At 35.0% G+C, this 20487-nt stretch overlaps 1 protein-coding gene across 1 annotated transcript; it reads right to left on the bottom strand.

Annotated features, from left to right (window-relative positions):
• Nucleotides 1-10215: 10215 nt before the first annotated feature.
• LOC129302484 (uncharacterized) lies at nt 10216-17553 on the bottom strand. The gene is made up of 10 exons (XM_054941415.1): nt 17460-17553; nt 17248-17342; nt 15368-16192; nt 15085-15184; nt 14861-15010; nt 13978-14763; nt 11597-13846; nt 11445-11517; nt 10890-11008; nt 10216-10808 (listed from the first exon to the last, which is right to left on the bottom strand). Exons 1-10 carry the CDS (start codon nt 17551-17553, stop codon nt 10477-10479), a joined length of 4824 nt encoding a protein of 1607 aa, XP_054797390.1. The 3' UTR covers nt 10216-10476.
• Between the last annotated feature and the right edge of the window lie 2934 nt (nt 17554-20487).

The following is a 20487-nucleotide window of genomic DNA, read 5'->3' as shown; positions in this document are numbered from 1 at the left end:
GGAGGCAACAATTAGTGCATGCTTAAAGTGAAGACAAAGTAAAGGTAAAGGGTGGGGGTGAGAGGATAAAGAAGAAAGAAATACAACGCTCATTGAAAAGCTCCAAAATGTGGCTTGAGGAATAATGCTTATTGGAGGCTAAATGCTCGTTTGATTTTTTCTTCTCCCAAACAAGGTTTCAAATGAAATAATGAGCTTTTTACCTCTCAACTAAGGTTTGAGCTATTCCAACCTCACTTGAAAGGTAATCCAAACATCGCCTAAACCTATAACCTAGTGAAAACCCTACCTCTATGTTCATTTAGTTTTCTTTATTCCTATCATGCGGCTGTTGACTTCTCTCTACATAGGTAACTCTTTCTAATTTTCTCCTTCTCCCCCTTCATCATTTTTCTTTTCCCAGTGCATCATTGTTGTGCATGTTCATACATGTTATATGAACACCACCTATAAAGTTGTCAAATATTTAGTTTCTGTCCTTTTTCTTCCTTATTGTAATTGTCTACACTATACCTATTGCTCATGTACAATGTGATACTTAAGAAAACAACAACATCAATAATAGTTGCCTTTTGGTGCTTATTAGTTATGTATATAGGCATATCATTGTTATGTATTTTCCAGTGCATACGTATATGCAGTATGATATTATATATAAAGTAGGTTTTGGCATGAAACTTAACTATTCTAATGAATTAATAAATTATAAAGTGATATGAATTTTAAAAGAAAATTCTGGGGCCTTGAAGGTAGAGCTAAGATTCTAGAATAATTTTAAAGTAAATTTAGGATAGTTGTAAGTAATTCTTAGTGACTTTAAATTTTCTATTAATATTTTCATATGTATGTGATTTCTATAGACTTTCATTAAAAGCTCTTTTTGTTTGGTTTTGTTGTGTGGTTGCTTGCTAGCTCGAGGAGAATAGATAATTTTAGGTTTTTCCATGTGTGCAAGCTTTATGTTTGATAATGAATACATATAATCATAAATTTAATTGTAAGAAATTCATATATTACTCGAGTCCTGTCAAGCATGGTTATAGCTTGGCTATGTATTTGATGCGTAATAATTAGAGAAAAAAGGAACGAGAGGAAACAGAGAGAGAAAGAGACAAAATAGGAAGATAGGAATAGGGAACTCAAGTCTATTATTTTCAAAACTGATTACAATGGTCACATTTGGTGCCCTTTTATAGCTTATACCTGACATTTTAAGTAACTATCCTAACTACCTATTAATTCCTTTAACTAATATTATTTATTTACATAACCATACTCCTCCTCAGAAGACCCTTGCCCTCAAGGGTTAAGTAAAAAAAAATCCTCAAAAACTTAATTGCAATTTTGAAGAAGACAAGTAAATTGACTAAGGTTGTGTTTGGATGAATGAATTTACGTTAGAAATTTAGATTTAAATCTCATATTTGATATCTCACATTTGAAATTCATAGATTTTAAATTCATTGTTTGAATAATATAAAAAAATTTAAATTATAATATTAAATTTTTTTTGTTTAGATCTAAAGTAAAATTTTAAATTCTTTATTTAAATTTAAAGGAAACTTGGACGATTGGTCAAAGTTAATAGTCTAAATGGCCAACTTTCACCAAGATAAGACAATTAAAGCTGACTGGGATTGTAGCACTGGTGATGATCGAGACAAGATGGCTTCTACTTCTGTAATTGGACCGGTGCGATGATAGAGATTGAACTGCCTATTTCCAACAGGATAAGACTGCAATGACAATTGGGATTGAAGGGCTGCCTTCTACTAGGATTGGATCATTGGATCGAAAGGCCACCTTCCATTAGGACCGGATCAATGGTGATGACTGGGATCGAATGGCTGACTTCTAGTAGGACTGAACTGACAGCGATGACTAAGATCGGACGATTAATTTTCACTGAGATCAAATTGACGACGATGATCGGGACTGATGGCTGACTTTCATCGGGACTGAACTGATGGTGAAGACTGGATTAGAATTTCAACTTCCACTGGGATCTAATCAATGGTGATGATTGGGGTTGCACTGTCGACTTCCATTTGGATTAGATCATATTTTAGTCCTTGTCATAGCCATTGATTCAATTTTGGTAGAAGTTGGCTATTATGTCACAATGGAAGTTAGTTGTCTTGTCCTAATCATTGTGGTCGTCATCTGTTCAATTCTGATGGAAGTTTGTCATCCAATCCCTATTATTGCCGTCGGTCTGGTCCTGGTAGAAGATGGCTATCCGATCCCAGTCAACAATGGTGATATTTTTTCTCATAACTTTAGCAATCCGGTCTAATTATCATTGGTGGGCCGATCAAACCTTCATGGATTTGAGTTAAATTATACAAGAAATTAAGTTAGAATTTGAAATAATAGGGGTTTAAAAAGGATTTTAAATTACAAAGAGATTGAAATAGAAATTCATACATATCCAAGCATAGTATAAAGGTATTTTTGGCCTTATTTAAAGTGAAAGCATATGAGATAGGACATAGGCACATGAATCCACCAGACACTAGGTATTGAACCTTTTAGGTCTGACCCAGTACAGATTCTGGCTATTCCTCCTTTTTTTCTAGACTAAAGAGTACCATACCACCCTCATATTAACCAACCCACGTGAGCTAGGTAAGCGTTTAAATTTTCAGCACTTAAAACATGCACCTGTGTGATTCTCTAAGCAGAAAAAACAAGAACTTTTTTTCTTCCTTGAAAACTCTTGTATCTCTTATTCTTGAAAACTCCTCTCTCTTTCTTGGAGCTCAAACGCAGCCCTGACTTCATAGAGGCTTCTGGCTATGCAAATGAAATAGAGATAGCAACAAAGAAATGAAGACAGACAATGTTAAGGAAGTATGCAGAGGCCATGATAGATGAAAACAAGAAGATAGCTGTAGTGACTGAATTCAGAAAACCAAGAGTAGTAGTTAGGTTAAAAGCCTATGATCATGAGGGACCTAGGATGAGAAAAACTTTACAACTTGACTGAATTGCTGTTTTGAAACTTTTTTGAACAATTCGACTTGTATTAGCTTCAAGGTGCAAAGGCTAAGTGACGGGTGATGACCCCTCTTTTGAGACGGATGACGTCAGCCTACCAATTGGAAGAGAGATATTCTTATTTCTTTTCAAATATGCTTGTATGCGATATAATATTGTATATGTATAGTATACAGTGACACATCTTGGTTGGGTTTTTTAAAGAAGGGAGCCATAGTCTGGGATTGGGCTCTGTACCTTTGGTCAAGTAATCTTGATTACTGAAGAAGCTTGGTCAGTCCATGATGTAGGGCAAACCGTATTTAAGCTTATGGTTCCATTTGGTGGAATAAAGATGGATGAAGGAATAAGGGGATTATTGGTATTGCATATTAACATGTTATGAACTATATCCTATGAAATTCTTATGTCATAATTGAATGATTTTCGTGATGGATGAAGGAATAAGGGGATTATTGGTATTGCATATTAACATGTTATGAACTATATCCTATGAAATTCTTATGTCATAATTGAATGATTTTCGTAGATTCACTAGTATGTTTGTTGTATGATTGTTTGGTTGTGGTTTGTGCTTGTATGATTAAAATTTTGAGTTACTGAGACATTAATGCTCACCCTTTTTTTAATATTTTCCAGGTAAAGGCCTAAGTAGGAATGAAGAGAAGGCGCAGGAGGAGTGAGCCTTTGGCTCTTGTACTCCCCACAACATATGCAAGATTATATTTACTTTTTGCCTTGACTATAGAACATTTTGTCATTTTTGAATTATGTTACTTTCTTTTTAGTTACTTATTGTTATGGACTGTGGTCCACCATAAACTAATTTGGATTGAGATTTCTAAAATTTGGTTTTTTTTTAATTATGATGCCACAAAAATTTATGTTTTGAATTAAATAAAGTAAGCGAAGCCTTTGTTCTTTTGCAATTGTTTTACTAATTGTTTAGATGATAGGATAGGCGTTACAACCAACACCCTTCAAAATGGCTGGTTTGAGGGATACAAAATGTATTTTAGTTTATTATATTTGAGAAATGTTTGTTTCTTATGCTTGAACAGGTGCTCATGTCTCTGCCTTCGGGTTTTAGGAGTTCACAGGTACAAATGGTGAGGCCAAATATATATGAACGTACTAGTGAGTGCTTTCCTTTCCTTTGAATTATATTGCTTCCCTTTCCTATTTTCTTAATTCAAAAGCTGCATTTTGAATTAATTGAATGGGTCATTAAAAATGAATGAAAAGACTATGCTGCCACATTATTTCTTTCCTAGTTTTAATTGTATCTCTCTGATAGTCTGATGTCCCATCAGCGATGATTGAAATGAAAATAAAAATTCACAAATAAAAGCTATAAGAGATAATAAAAGAGGGAAGGAGAGACAATTAGATTTTATAGACTGTTTTTTTGCAGGATCTATCAAAATTGTTAAAATGTGATATCCTTATTACAGTGTAGTACAAGGAGTGACACAAGGAATCCCTATATTTAAGGATAAAAATCCTGTGCAAGTGATCAATTTAGTGAGGCTAATTAGTTGACATGTCAAGGGCCTTTGGTTAAATTCTACCACCAGACCTCCGAGCATGCTTGGATCAATCCATAATATATGTGTGTGTGTGTATATATATAGATATAGATATAATATAGATATAGATATTTCATCACATAGTTTATCTGCAGAGGGAGAAGGGGCAGAGAAAGATTATAAAAGAATATTAATGATGAATAACACCTGTTCAAGGTAAACCTTTTCCCTGACTCCTATGATCACCTGAAGAGTCTCCTTCAGTGTCTGCTCCTCTTCAGGGCAATTAGGCTGGTGTAAACATAAATTGAAATCATATAGAAATCTAAGAGTTATTGTTTATTGACAAGTCAACTTGAAAAAGGAGATAAACTAAGGTGTTGATGCAGATAATTTAGAAACATGAACTTCATGTTATTTCGTTTCAAAAACAGAAGGTATTGGTGTATTAGAGTCGGAAAATCAGGTTAAGTCTGCGAGTTAACCCGTTTAACTCGCAAAATTTGATGGGTTGGCTTGAAGAAATTGGCTCAGTTTTAAAACGAGCTAGGCTAATCCAACCACAAAACTAGCGGGCTAAAACAAGCTAGCTTGTAGGTTAGCGTATTTTTATAAAAATAATTTTTTAATTGCATTATATTTTTTTATAAATCTAAAATAATGATAATATTTCTCAAATATATAATTTATGACTCCCGAATATATTCTTTTTATTTAAAATATAGTGTAAATTTTTTTACAATTTGCAAATAAAATTTTTGTAATTTGTAAATCAATGATTTATTAGTTTTTATAAAATATTTTAAATATATATTATTTATCAATCTCATAAAATTTATTGATTGAAATCATAAATAAGAATTCATTGAGAAAAATAGTATGGTTTTATATTTAAATTTTCTTTCTCAATGAAAAAGATAACATACCTGGGTGAAAAGATGATAATAGTAAAAAAATTAGCAAAATGAATTTTCTTGGTGGAATTTTATGTTTTTATTTTATTTATTACAAGTTCTTTAATTGCTAATTTGTTTTAAAATGTGAAATAAATATATATATTTATATTACATAAATTTGAATTGTTAAAAAAATTTAATAATTTTTTGCGGGCTAGTCCGCTAGAAAATGGGTTGAGTTGAGTTTTCGAACTCATTTTATCTGGCAAGTTGGCCCAACCCAACCTGCAAAAGTGTTAACCCATACGGGCTAGCCTGTAACCCATTTGCCAGTGCTATGGTGCGTAACGTTAATTTTTTACCCTTTCATAAGTGAAAGAAGGAGAAATAAAAGGCATTAAAAAGGGTGGGGAAGTTTAGAATTACTAATTTAAAAAAAAGGAAGGAATATTGTTGATATATCACTGTTCACATTCTTTCTGTGGCTTGTAAAGAAATGCCATATTTAGAAATTGATTTTTTCCCCCATTTTGATAGGGAATATTGCTGTTATCAATTGCGATTCATTATTAAAAACATACCTCTTTTAGGTGGAGGAGTTGCAGGTTCTTTTGATACTAATTTTACCCCTCATATCATTATTACATTTAATTATTGGAAGGTAAGCATCTGACACATTTACTTGCCATATTGAGCTTTTGTTGTGCAATTCAAAGTTTTGTTCTTCAATTTTTTTTTGAAGTGAGTAAAAGCATGTCTATAATATTCCCAACCCTGCATGTCAAATCAGCCTAGGTGGTCCTTCATTTTTCTTCATCCTCCTCATCATCTAAAGTATCATGCTCAACTGCTATTTAAGGGTTGAAAGTTTGCAATGCCTTTCAGCTACGGTGAAAAATGCTTTATTTCATACTTTATTCACTGGCACTTCAAATACAAAAAGTTCAGCTCATTTAAGTGGTTTTGCTCTCCAACATCTACAGTTTCATTGTAATGTTGATTTTCTTTTCATCCTTCCATAAGAGCAATTTTGTTCTCCTGCCTTTATTCCAAGAAGATTTGGTTTATGGCCATTTTCACACAATTTTGTTGCATAACTATGAAAAACATTGTACCTATTATACTTCGCTTTTTTTTTTAGAAGGCAAATGTTGAGACATTTGTGGGCACAGTTTGAACTCTCGATTTAAGCATCACAAGGATGTTGCTATGCTAGTTGAAGCCAAGGTTCTTAACGTTATACTTAGCTTTTGTTAGTCATATGGTGTGATCTTATGTGGCAACCCAGTTGGTATCCAAGATGGTATCCCACTTGACAATCAAGTCCTAGATGATAGTATATATGGTGACAAAGTCCTAAGTGACATGCCATGTTACCAAGTTATCTCAAGCCAATTCATCTAAGTAGAGGAAAGTCTAAGTAAAGATATTTATATTCAAAATACTATAATACATAGTGGGACCCTAAATCAACACATTAAAAGCCTAATACATAAGCATACACATTAAATTAAGGCATAATCTTGCAGACCTTTTTTTATTTAGTACTTGTGATTCAAGAACGAATCGAATCTTCTTCAAGAGGGAGGAAATGACAAGAATCAAGGGATAAGTCAGAATCGAACATTTAGTAACTTTGATCTGTTGTAGGACGTAAAGGATCAATGACTAGATCTAAAGCTAAGATGATTAAAAAAGCTCTAAATTCATTAATTAAAAATGTTCTAAATGATCAAGAGGTCCTAAAGATAAATGGAGTTCTAGAAGATCAAATAAAAAACTTAGAATATTAGGTCTAACTTGTGATATTTAGGCTATGAGTCCAATGAGTTTAGTTATTATCATTTTCTTAAATTCAAAAAATTAGTTTAGTTTATTTTAGTTTATTTTGTTTTAAAGTTAAATAAGGATAAAATATATCTTTAAGGATATGATTTATTCATTTGGATCCTAGATTAACTAGGATTGTGTCATTTTGATTTTTAGAAGTCTATTTAAATAGTTCAACCTATTGTATTTTTTTTTAAAAAAAAAGACTAGATATGAATTTATGAATTGAAATTTTTTTTAATAGTGAGACTGTTTCAATCAGTGTTGTTCTGTATGAGATAACACATCATGAGATTTCGGATTATTGTGAACTGTTGTTTGGTTGCCCCGTATCATCTCTACTAAACATTTTGATCCATTTGAAAATATTTGAGCTAGATGTCTGCTCCCTTGCAAATCTATATTCAATTTCATATTGTGAATCCCTTATTTCTTTATATTTTTCTTTTTCGTCAAATGGGAAAAAGAAGAGGTGACAAAGGAAGACATCTGTGTTAACTTTCAAAGTAGACCAGCAAAGAACTTATCATAGTGTCAGGTGTTTGTAGAACACTTACAGCATGCCTGAATAGATTTTTGGTAAAATTTAGCTTGATAAGAAATAGATAAAAAAGAACAAGAATGATATTTATGGTTTAAATGCATATGGTCTTTGGTTTATCTCATAAAAGGTGGCACAGTTAACTATGAGTAGTAATGCATTCAATATGTTGGCTTAAAGATTCATTCATATTTAGGACAGTTTATTAATATATTTTTCAATTGCTATACTAACAACACAAGAGGGGGGAGAAGCACATTACGAGGACTTAATTTACCATTAATAAAAAGAACAAAAAGCTTATCTTCTTATTAGTATATTTTTCAATTGCTATACTAACAGCGCAAGAGGGGGGAGAAGCACAGTACGAGGGCTTAATTTACTATTAATAAAAAGAACAAAAAGCTTATCTTTTTATTAGTATTTTTTTCAATTGCTATACTAACAGCGTAAGAGGGGAGGAGGCACAGTACGAGGGCTTAATTTACTATTAATAAAAAGAACAAAAACTTATCTTTTAAACGTTATCTTTATGTCAATTGACTTTAACCATGTAATATGTATAACTTGTATTGTACATTTCTACAGTAAAGTCATTACCGATTTACCCTTAGCTCTAATCTTGTAGTATAGAAGGTATTATTTGCAACTTCGTTGTATTTTTTGGAACCTCTATTTTGAGTTAAATATTATGTATACACACTCCCTCCATTTCTTAATATAAAATGAAGTTTGAAAGGTTTTTTGTTCTAAATATAAGACAAAATTAGAGTAATTAATATATTTTTTTTCAACTTTACCCCCTATTTATTGTCATTTGAATTCTTACATAACAATTATTATGATCCAATAATTATAAAGAAGGGTAAAAGGGAAAGGCTATAACCCTTTTTTTTTTTTTACATTTCAAGTTTATAACCAACATTTCTTAATAAGCATAAAGTTTGTTAACTTCATCTTATATTAAAAATTAAAATAATACATGCCATTCTCAACTGCAACTCATTAAAAATTTGGACATGTCTTTTTCAATTGCTATATTAGCATCACTAAGAAAAAAGAGCGACATTACCACGAATTACTTTACCAATGACCAATTTACAAAATTTCTAAATTTTGAACAGTATCATCATGCCCATTGACTATAACTGTGCATAACTTCTTTTCTTTTTTTATTGATAACCATGCATAACTTCTATTGTCAATATATATGACTAAATTGTTATTAATACATCTTTCATGTATTGCTCAACTCCTTATGATATGAAAAGTATAGTCCCAAACACTCAGACCATTGCCCGAGTTTATTTCAAATAAATCAATTACTCCTACTGGCTCAACAAGAACAAGAGGAATTTTATTGGTGATCGGTTTTTAATAAGTTTACCATGTTCCAAAACTTTAGATGTCTCCATGACAGCTGATTATTTGCCCATCACTTGTATTAAAAATTTCTAAATTGAATATAAATAATTAATTCACCATTAATATATTATTCAATCATAATTTTTACAATTAATTTTACCATATTCTGCTCTCATTATTCTTTTCTAAATGATCCTATGAGATTTTTATAATAGGTGCAATTATGCCTACTTATAGACTAACAAAATTGTTTCTTTTCATAACTGTCACCGTCATTCATTGACTCCCATACTAATTATTTTAAATTAAAGATTCTCAATACAATCTCATCATCACCACAAAACAAGTTCACTTCTCATTTCCAAATTGAATTGATTTTACAAGTATACTAATAACGCTACTCAATCCCATTTCAATACACACCCATTTACCTTCAAAAACATGAACTGCCCGTGCAACACCTGGAGTGCGATCTAGTCAAGTTAAAAATATTTGTGGCAATCAGTTGAGCCGGCGAAGTAGCAACTTTTGTCTATAAATACCAATAGATGTGAAAGAACAAGAGGACTTATAGAAGTTACCGAACAAAGCAAGTCTAAAGCAGTCCTGTCGGCAAATTTCCCAACCCTATGACAAGAAAGCTAGAGGAATATCCCGAATTATTGACATATAAATCGAAGTTCAAATTACACATAAGATGTCTAAAGAAGGTGAATAGCTTGGGTTCAGTCGCCTGCGATGTACAGTTTTAGAGATGGAGAGGGCAAGCGGGCGCTCGGTTATGCCTGTGATGCATAGTGACATTGTAGGGGCAATCAATCATTGCTCGAGAGAATGCTAAACCTGAAAATTGTTGTGAGCGGATTCCCTCGTAACATCTATTCATTCATTAAAAAAAGGTGTAAACTGAGTAAAAGACACCAGATTTCAGTAGAAGTCATCAAAGGATGACTGTGACAATAGTTCTATCTATATGCCTATCTCTGATAAGAATGATGTGCCATCTGCCTTGATCTCTTAACACACAAAGCATTGCTCCTGCCTCGTGCGCCCAAAACAATAAAAGGCCATTGCCCCCACGTATATACACTTATGAAATACTGTACAGTGAACACGCTAGTCAACGCCGAATGGGTTTTCAATAACGAATCCTATTTGTAATAGTAAAAACCAAATGTGCCCCCAAAAAAATGACAGCTATGCTCTAGCGGACTGTACATCTTACCTCGCCGCTTTATCAAATATAAGGAGGCTTATAAAAAAGAAAAAAGAAAAGCATTTAAAAATTTTTTTACAGCTAATCTACAAGCAACTATCAATCTTCTGGGCGTTGAATCTCACCCATCATGATCCGGTTGCTAGAGACCTTGAAACCAAGAAGGGAAGGATCTATCTGTTTTCCCCTTTTCCCCTTCTTTTTGCCGCTCCGAACAGCTTGTGATCCACCATCAGACGATTCTGCGGCAGCTCCACTGGCTGCGTCCATCTCATGAAGAATTGGCCTTTTAAGCATGTCTATAAAGGATGTCTCTGAGACTGCACCATCGCTACCAGAGGAAGTTCTCCTAAATAGGACCTCTTTTCTACCAGAAGCCTGAGCATCAACCACGGTACTAATTGACGAGTTTCCAGAAGGCTCTCTTCTCCCTAATGTAGAACTCATCATTTCAATTTCTCAGGTATTAATCAGAAAAGAAACAGAGAATATAGCAAAACAATAGCACATACCATCACTAGCATGAGGTAAAGATGATTGGTCTGACTGAACGTCTGGGGAAGATAAAACACGAGATACAGGAGGGCGCTTTTGGAAATGACTATCAAGTACTTTCGTTGAAGGAGACACCCTATCAGTAATATAGACATAATCAAAATTTCGTCACTAGTAGGCCAACATAAAACTCACACAAGCGAACAAGCCATTTATTACAATTTACATTATTAACTGGCTTCTCAAACAATTACACGCTCTTACACATTTAGCACAAAGATCACTTTATGAGCAGTAGAAAACTCCGATCTCAATCATCTAGAACAATCATCAATAAGCATGTAGAAAAAGGCGAGATAATGGTTTAAAGAGCCCCATTTTGCTCTTTTTTATTTTGGGAGGGGACGGTATGAGAAGGAAGCGAAAAATCTAAGCAATTATCACTCATCAGCTTTCAAAATTCAGATGACATAGTACATAAAATCCTTCACAAGTTCTATAAAAAAAAAAAAAACAATCCTTCACAAGTGCATTCCTAACTTTCATTTTTGTAGGGAGTCATGGAACATTACCTGTCATTAGGAATCTCGTCTACCCGTGAATTACTCAAACCCATCTCACGATTGTATGGGCCCCCATCGCTGCCTGCAATGTTCATGCCCAACAATGATCAGTGAAATTTATACCATTTACAATAAGTTTGCAGAATGTGGAGGAGAATTACCTGCGCTGCATAGTGAACTATGTCTGCTATGCGCAGTAGCTGGCAATTCCATGGAATTCATGGTGCTTTGTAATTGTTCTGACAAGTCTGAGATACCTGAAAGCGATGCTTTCATTGTTCCTACAAACTCATGCCTCTGACCCTTATCTGCCTCCAACTCAAGTAAGTCTTTTTCCACAGTTGATTTACCAATCAAGAGTGGATTTCTGTAACTGGTATGTAAAGTATCTTTATTAGCAGATAAGAATGACTGCTCTTCCACTATCAATCCAGATCTAGACTGAATAGGCAATTTTTCATTGTTCCTTAAATTATCAGCCATCTGCATGATAAGGTGATCTTGTATTTGGGTTGTGGAATTGGCACTTCCAGGCCTTTCTTCAAATGGATCATTCAAATGGATTTGTTGATCTTGTGAAATCTCAAAAGGATAATTTAGTGAGTCAGAATCCCGAGCATGCCAAGAGTTGTCCTGACTTCTTGATGACAGAGGATGCCAATTATCAAAATTTGATGATTGTGTGGATTGAAGACCCCATTTATGATGAAGTAGGTCCATTAAACCTCGTGCAGAACTCTCATCACGTGCTCCGGCAGATGCAGGCATGTTTAGATCAGCTGATGAAATGGTACCCCCTAGCTCTATTCTGTGTCTCCCAGCTTCAAGATGTTGTAGTTGAAGCCGTGGGTCAGTCCAACTATTTTCCAGATGACTGTTGTTACCAGAAAGGGAACGCTTGTATGCATCCGGGTGACGAGCAAAGAGTTCATCAGATGCTTGTAGATGTTGAGAGGATAAAGAACTAAATTGATCAGTGGGATGCATATAGCGAGGTCGTTCTTGTAGGTCCATTCCTTGGACAGAAGCATTTACACCATCAAAATTCATTGCAGGAACACCAGGAGAAACCGTTGGAGACCTCTCAAACATCAAAGAATTAGGCTCATAGAACCCTCTATGGTTCTGCTCAGCAAGATTCCTGCTCAGATAGTTTAACTGTTCATCTTGTGCCAAGAGTCCATGCTGCGTTTTGTGAATATCAGAGGAATTAAAGCCTGCTGAGGAAGTAAGTCGATGGGTTGAAGAATTTCTTAGTAGATGTCCAGTGTCATTGATTGGCCACGACCTTCCAAATTGTTGTTCCCCCTCCAATCCTAACTGTTGTCTCAGAGCCATAGATAGCTGTTGTGCTTGCAACTGTTCTTGCTGAAAATGAAGTTGCTGTTCAGAGGGAAGGATGTTCCCATGCCTTGCTTGCAACAAGAGATCCGACAGGTCAGATTGCCTTTCTTGGACAGCATTGAGACCAATATTTGCTCGGATAATCTGCTCCATTGATGGATCAAGATGCCTCAAGGAACAAGGATTCTGCTGCAAGTCATGCAATACCTGCCTCCTCAACTGAACCTGATCAAAAAGATCATCCCTTATAAGATCAAGTTTTGGCTGCCTGAAATTAGGATCAGGTATCTGCTGATGCATAAATTGTTCAAGAAGCAATTGCTGAGCTTGTGATTGCTGCTGTAATTTCATTTGTTGGAGAAGCTGTTGTTGGTGCATCTCATGCTGCTGTTGAAGCTCAAGCTGGCGTTGCTGTTCAATCTGAAGTCCCATAAGATGTTCATAATCTGATCCTGAAGTCTGGATCATCTGCTGAAAATTAGAGTTCCTGCTCTGAGAAAGTGAAAGGCTTGGAACTCTCTCTAAGTCCGGCACAGTATGATGGGAAGCAAAATGAGAAGGTAGACTATTCTGCTGTTGAAGTCGTTCCTTCTGCAGCTTCTGCAACATGAGATGCTCTGCACTATCAAAATTATTAAATTTTGGTCCCATATGGGACAAGTAGTGATCATCTAGAGAACCTATACGAGCATTGGGATTAAATTGCCTATTTACTGCATATTCATCAGACCATGTGTCCCTGTATGAAGGATGATTAGCCACACCACCAAGAGAGCCTTGATCAACAAAAATAGCATCTCTATCAAGCAATGGATCCACATGATGGCCCTCATCACCTAATCTTGAAGATACATTGGAAGATTTTGCACGCCTTAAACAAGAACCATCTATGAGCTCAGACATCAATAGACCAAAGGGATGCAGCTTATCAACCTCATTATGTGTATCACTCCCAGAAACTTCACTCGCAACCATTTTTCCAGGAGGATGGGTATGTGAAGTGTGGACATCAGCAGGCCTTGTCAAAGAGCTATCATTGCTGCTTCCGGCCATTCTGGATAAGATGTCTACATAGAGAAATAAATATGCATGAAGATTAGAAATAGATGCATAAACAACAGGTATGAATCAATAGATTGATCATAGACTAGTTAATGGATGGCCATAGTAATGGCAAAATGAGAAAACAATCACTTACTGTCATCTTGCTTGATAAAATTTGTGAAGGACTGATCATTTGAGAACCTGGTTTCAGAGTGAAAATTTTGACTAGGCATTTGGGAATGAATACCAACACTCAAGGTAGCATCAGATTGAGATGAAACCCAAGATTGATCATCTACTATGGTAGACCCATCATAGTCAGGAGAATGCGCATTTACTGTTTGGTTCCTTCCACTGGTCTCAGAAGGTTGGGGTTGAGAAATCAGGTTACCCCCAGAAATGGATCCAGATTTCAGTTTAAGATGAGGCATAACATCACCAAGTTCTTGAAAGGGTGATCCTTCAGGAGCATTTGACAATCGAACTGGTAAATCTGTCCCAAAAAACCCTTGTTCAAACCATAAAATGATGTCAATCCCAAGAAAGGGTCCTTGAATTACCCCTTGAGGATCAAGATAGCACAAACTTAACTCCTCCAAAGGGGTACCAATCTCAGATGAATGTTTCCTCTCATTAGTTATCGTGTCTTGTTCATTAATTCTTGGCATTCGCTGCAGACGTGAAAATTCAAAAAGAGAGCGAGAATCATTAGGCAAGTTGCTATTCATATCTATGGCAGCAGGTGACTCAATAAGATCCTGATTGGCATGGTTCTGAAGGACTGGAGCCAGTTCCTGCTGGCTTTCACAAATTCCCGGTTTAGAAACATTGTCACCAGGGGTACTAGCCTCTCCAGTGCTGCTGGCAGAGTTCTCATCTCTCCTATGTACATCAATTGTCTGCATATGCTTCTGATTTCCTTCTTTAAAAGTCGCAGTGTCTGAAAGGGCACAATGATTTTGTAAACAATGTTTATTTGAAACTAAATGGAACTTCGTCTGATTAAAACAATTACAAAGATAAGATCAATTCCTCACCATCAACTATATTTCTTAATGAAGCACCAGCATTTGAAGGTCCACCAATAAAATCACCACCACCATTCAAGACATCAGATCCTGATATAACGCCTCCTCCCATGCCAATTGAGGTAGTGATTTTTCCTTCCCTTACATTCTCATCAATGCCTGAGGAAAACCAGAGAGTCTCAATCAAAAAGGTTTAAGCTAACTGATCAGGACTGACAGAAATAATTTATCACCTGATGTATCATCAGTTGAGCCTCCGTCCTTGCCTCTAAAGGAGTAGCTTGAGACTTCACTGCTAGTAATTTTCCCCCTCAATATATCTCTAAGGACAGCCTGCGATCATTATCCATGACTTGAGAATAACAATGGTGCAAGTGCTAGTGACACTTTAAGCAGATCTTCGAGTACACAAATATAAATGTTAAATGGGTTGAATCAAAAGACATAGCAAAAACTTTCCCATGTCTTCAATGTATAAAATTCATTAAATTAATAGCAGCAAGCCATTCCACGTACCTCTTCCTCAGAAGCTGGAGCAACAAAAGCCAATGGTTCTACAGAGCCAAGCTGAGTTACTGTTGGTATATGCTCCACACCAGCAGGCATGATGTCAACAGTAAGATCAATCTTTTGTTTACGATATATGTCTAGTAGCTTACCCCTAGGGTAGGAATATAAGTCTGAGTTAAGGCTAGGCTTTCCCAATATGACTATGTTCTTATCCATGAGTGCAGACCCAAAAGTAGAGCCCAAGATAGGTTTTCCAATTTGTAGGTTCCCATTGATATTGGCCCTTCCTCGTCCAGGAGCAAATCGCACATTGGAAGCCTCTACACGTCCTTTTTCAAGTCCAAATCCAGGAGCAGCGCGGTATGTGGCCACGGCACCCACTTGAGTTTCCATTCGATGGCGTGGTCTCCATTTATCACGAGATTCAGTGTCACGTTCAGAACCTGCCCGGTTAGTAACACCAGAGGATTGCTTTTCAACATAAGCATCTTCCTTCTCAACATCATTCCTTTTGTCACTCCGTGAATCCTTCTCCTTATCTTCAGGTCCCCATCTCGATGACCACTTGTTCTCTCTACGAGACTCATGGCCAGAACTACGGCTATCATGCCAACGGTCAGAAGACAAGCCTCTATTATCAGGTGTTGAGGCGATTTCTGAGCGACGATCTTCTTTTCTGCGATCTCTTCTCCCAAGTAAGCTTGTTTCCCTCTCCTCTTCACGCCAACGGCGACTAATGTCAACATCTGGGACAGTCCTCCTCCAATCTTTCTTGTCTTGAGACCCATCCAAACGCCAACTATCTTTCAGTATGGGATCAGTAGCATTCCCCTGGAACAAAGGAACAAGCAGATGATCGCCTATCAATTTTCATGGTGGAGCAAGACATTGTGAAAATAAAAAAGAACGAGACAACACAAAAGTAGTGTTAACATTATAATACATTACAGCATGAAGAAACAATCTACTTCTAATTTTAAAAATAAATGAATCTAAAATAAACTATTCTGTAAAAAATGAAATAAAATAAACCTTGTGCACAATCACAAGAATGAAAGAGAACGTGACCAAACAACACTTGAATGGTACCTGTTCCTCCACGAAACAGGAAGGGCCCTCATTGCTGTCTAGATTCCCCCCCCTCCTCTTTGTCTAGAGAAGAGCAGAATCTTCACTCTTAGCAAAAAGAAAAGAAAAGAAGAGAAAAAAGAATGATGCATGGTAGCTCCAATAATGATGATCAAGAGCATCTAAATCAATAATACTAGCCCCAACCACAAAATCATTAATATTTCATGAAATTGTCAGGTCAAGAAAAACGCCATTATCCTCTGGAAGAATCTACGAATTTAAAAAAATCAAAGTGCAGATACACTATAAGTGCATGAAGTTTTACAACACACAAGAACCCTAGAAATTTGCAATTGGTTGTCACTAAACTAAAAATTTATCACAATACACCAAGGTCATGACAAATTCCCTTCCACAGATTTATTGCTCATTGACTTGCCCACTGTGAAGAAAGGGGGAAATCAAATAATATGTGCCAGATTAAATCAATTTGCAAACTACATGTCTGCTAATCTTATGGAATTCAGCTACAAAATAATGTAAACTACCACAAATAAATCTAGATTCAAGCAAGGGTTGTACTACATTTCAAAAGCTACCAAGAAATTTAGTCAAAGCATAGTGAAAATCAAGAACGCTGTACAAACTTGAAAGCGATTGAGAACAAAGATCAGACTTTCAGTCTCTAGAAGAATAATTACTTGCGATATAGAGCCTCAATAGGCAAATAACATAAGTGGAAAGGCAATAAAAGTATAAAACTTTAGAAACAATTTCAGCCAATTCAAAAGAGTAGGTATTGGCGTATTGCATACCACCACGGTGTTGGTAGATGATACCCTTGCGTCAATGGGCTTGGAATAGAGCCATTGTGGAGATAAGGGTATGCTGTTGTCAGGTGACACTTGATCTGAAAGAAAAATCAATTATCAACCAATCACCTTCACCTAACATGCATAATGGGAGAAACGCAACTAAATGTTTGATTTATAGTTAAGTTACACTTTCACAAAGATTTAACAAGTACCTTTCAAATCATCAAGCACACCAACAATACCTTTCTCCTCACCATGCCCTTCCAATGCTTCATCTGGCCCATACAAAACGCCAATGTTGAACATGCAAACAAACAAGTAAAACATAAAGATAGGATCTACGCTATTAATAAAGTAAACCAAATAAACTTAAATGTCAGGAGGAGTGCCGTAATTTGCATTTACATAATGCCACGAAAACTAAAATAATCATCAACTAAATCCATGAAAGCGTGTAAATCAATGTATCATTCTGACTTTGCTGATACCGAAAATAGCAAACACCCCCCCAAAAAAAAAAACACACACACACACGCACACACAAAACTGAAATAGTGAGCTGTGAGAAGAAAACTTAACAATAAGAGACGGGCGAACATATCAATCTCCACACCTTAATAGTAGGGGCAAACTCACTCCGAGACAAACCGCGACCATTGATAAATCATAGCATCGATAAAATAATAAATGCATCTAATCCAAATTAAGCTATTAAACATACTGAGACAGCTAAAACGAGACTAGCGGAAATCGAGAGACACTTCAATCCTCAATATGAAGTAAGGTCAACCGGAAAAATACATAGGGGAGAGCCATAAAATATTCGGCCTGGCAGGAGTGAGTCCTCCTTATGATATACACATATAATACATGGTAGATTTAGATTCAACGGACCCAGACAAGTAACAATTTCAAACGAGCACATATTGCAATGAAGATTACAACAGGTATGATTAGATGAGGAAAAACATCTTTACGAAGAAAATTACCTTTAACAGAGAAGTGTCCATCGCTAGTCTTTAGAAGAGATCGTCGGGAAGATTGGCCTTTCCGTCAGCCATCGTCGTTGAGAGCAAGATTGCTGAAATTCTGAGACGAAGATCCGGAAAAAGAAAAAAGTGAGCTTGAATGCGACGAGAGGAAAAAATGGAGCTCGGATTGATACCAGGAGAGTAGCCTCGAGACTGAGAGGAACCAAGGAGACAGAGCTGTAGGGTCTGTGAATTGCTGAATATGAGGCAGAATAATGGACGACTTGGGAGAGCAGAGGGGCAGAGAGAGAGAGAGGGGGGGGGGGAGGCAACGGCGAGAGGGGTAAGGGTTTGGGTCAGAATAGCCACAGCGAGAGTGGGTTTTTTTTTTTTTTCCATTTCTTGTGGGGGAACTTGGCCGTATTTATATGGGAGAAGGACAGTAAATTTGTTTAAAATATATAAATAATAATTTAATTTTTAAAAATGCTATAACTCCTTTAAAATTTTAAAAAAAATTCATATTATCAATAAATTTATATAAATTATTAAATTATTTTTATTAAAAATAAATAATTCATAATTTTTTATATTCACAATTTTTTTATATTCATGATAATAAATTATAACTTTATATTTAAATTATTTATTTACTGTTGTATTATTATTTGTATAAGAGAAAAAGTTATAAACATAAAAAAAAAATTGTAAATTATTTATTTTTAATAAAAATAATTTAATAATTTATATGAATTTATTAATAATATAAAAAATTTTAAAAATGTCATAAAATTATAATATTTTAAATATTAAATTATTATTTATATATTTTAGAATGATGTTATTGTTATTTTTCCACTCAAGTACCAACTCTCATTAAATTTTTTTTTTCTTTCCGTCATTTGACATTAGACAGTGTGATTTTTTTTTTTTCGGTGGGACCAGACAGATTGTCTGGTTAACTGATTTACCTTGCGTGTGCGTGTGTTTTTTTTTTTTTATTATTTATATTACTATTTTGATAATTTTATTTTTAAGTATCGTGATTGCATGAGCAGGACAGGATGGAGTGTAACAAATTTTTAAGTAGAGCGTAATTCATGAAAATTATCATATGTTGGTGTGTAAACGATTCCTGGTGGTAGATGGTGATAAAGTGGTGAATGGCGATATAGAGTTAAACTTATTCTGATGTGGTCAGAAAAATAATTCTTGATTTAACAAATTTAGTTATTAAGAGATAATATTAACTGATTAATAATCATGTGTATGTAACTAGATTGTATCATTAACGAATCAGTGTTTGCTCAGTGCCTCTATCCATTCATTGTCGCCGACGAAAACTTAACAGTTACAATGTAATCGAGAACCCTGGGAAGTGAGTGGAGACAGGCTAAAAACCAAAATGCTTAAATCCTCAAATAGTTTTGTGATTGATGATTGATGGGTTGTGTAATGTGAACAAAATGGTCAATATAAATATTATTAAAAAAATGGTCAATATAACTTATTAAAAAAAAATAGAAAGCGGCATGGCAGGATAATGTTCATAGTTCGGTGAACTTTGGTGAGTTTTTTCTGTCACAGCACATCATATTCGGCATAAACCTTCTTGCATCTTTGGCTCGAAAAAACTTTCTAACATCTAATATAACAATTTCATTATTTTCATTCAAAATTTTAAATTAATTATTACTCAACATTTATTATACTTTTATACCGTGTCTGAACCTTGCAATTATATTCATATGACATTTACAATTCAAATGTAGTATGAAATTATTAATAATTTCGTTTCGATGAGATAAATAGTTGGTTTCTCTTCCCTTACTCTACACAATTATCATGTAATACAAATGATGTAACGTGATGGTCCTGATATTGTGAGTATAATTGACCAAAAAAATACTATGAATATAATTTTTAGTAAACTTTTTTTTTTCAAATGATGCTGTTCAATTGATTGACAAAAATTTTTTAAATAATTTAATATAATTATGAATACTCATTCTATCTTTTTTTCAATTGATATTCATTCTAACTTTGCGCAACACACAGAAATTAACTATCTGTTGAGTCAGTTCATATAAACTCTGCCACATGAAAGCTCTTTTCTTCTATATTCGATGATTCCATCATCTCACTCAACTATAATGATTCCACAGACTCCAATTTTGACTTGGACACTTTTAAGGGCTTCACACAACATCAAACTTGACCATGGCGATGATGGCAAAAGCAACAACTTAGATGTCATGTGAGGAGCATG

Source organism: Prosopis cineraria, unplaced genomic scaffold (genome assembly GCF_029017545.1).
Source record: "Prosopis cineraria cultivar Desert tree isolate PC_DT_omini unplaced genomic scaffold, ASM2901754v1 PC1, whole genome shotgun sequence".
In the NCBI taxonomy this organism is placed as follows: domain Eukaryota; kingdom Viridiplantae; phylum Streptophyta; class Magnoliopsida; order Fabales; family Fabaceae; genus Prosopis; species Prosopis cineraria.
Note: the sequence above shows the minus strand (reverse complement) of the source record. Positions and strands in the feature narration are given on the sequence as shown.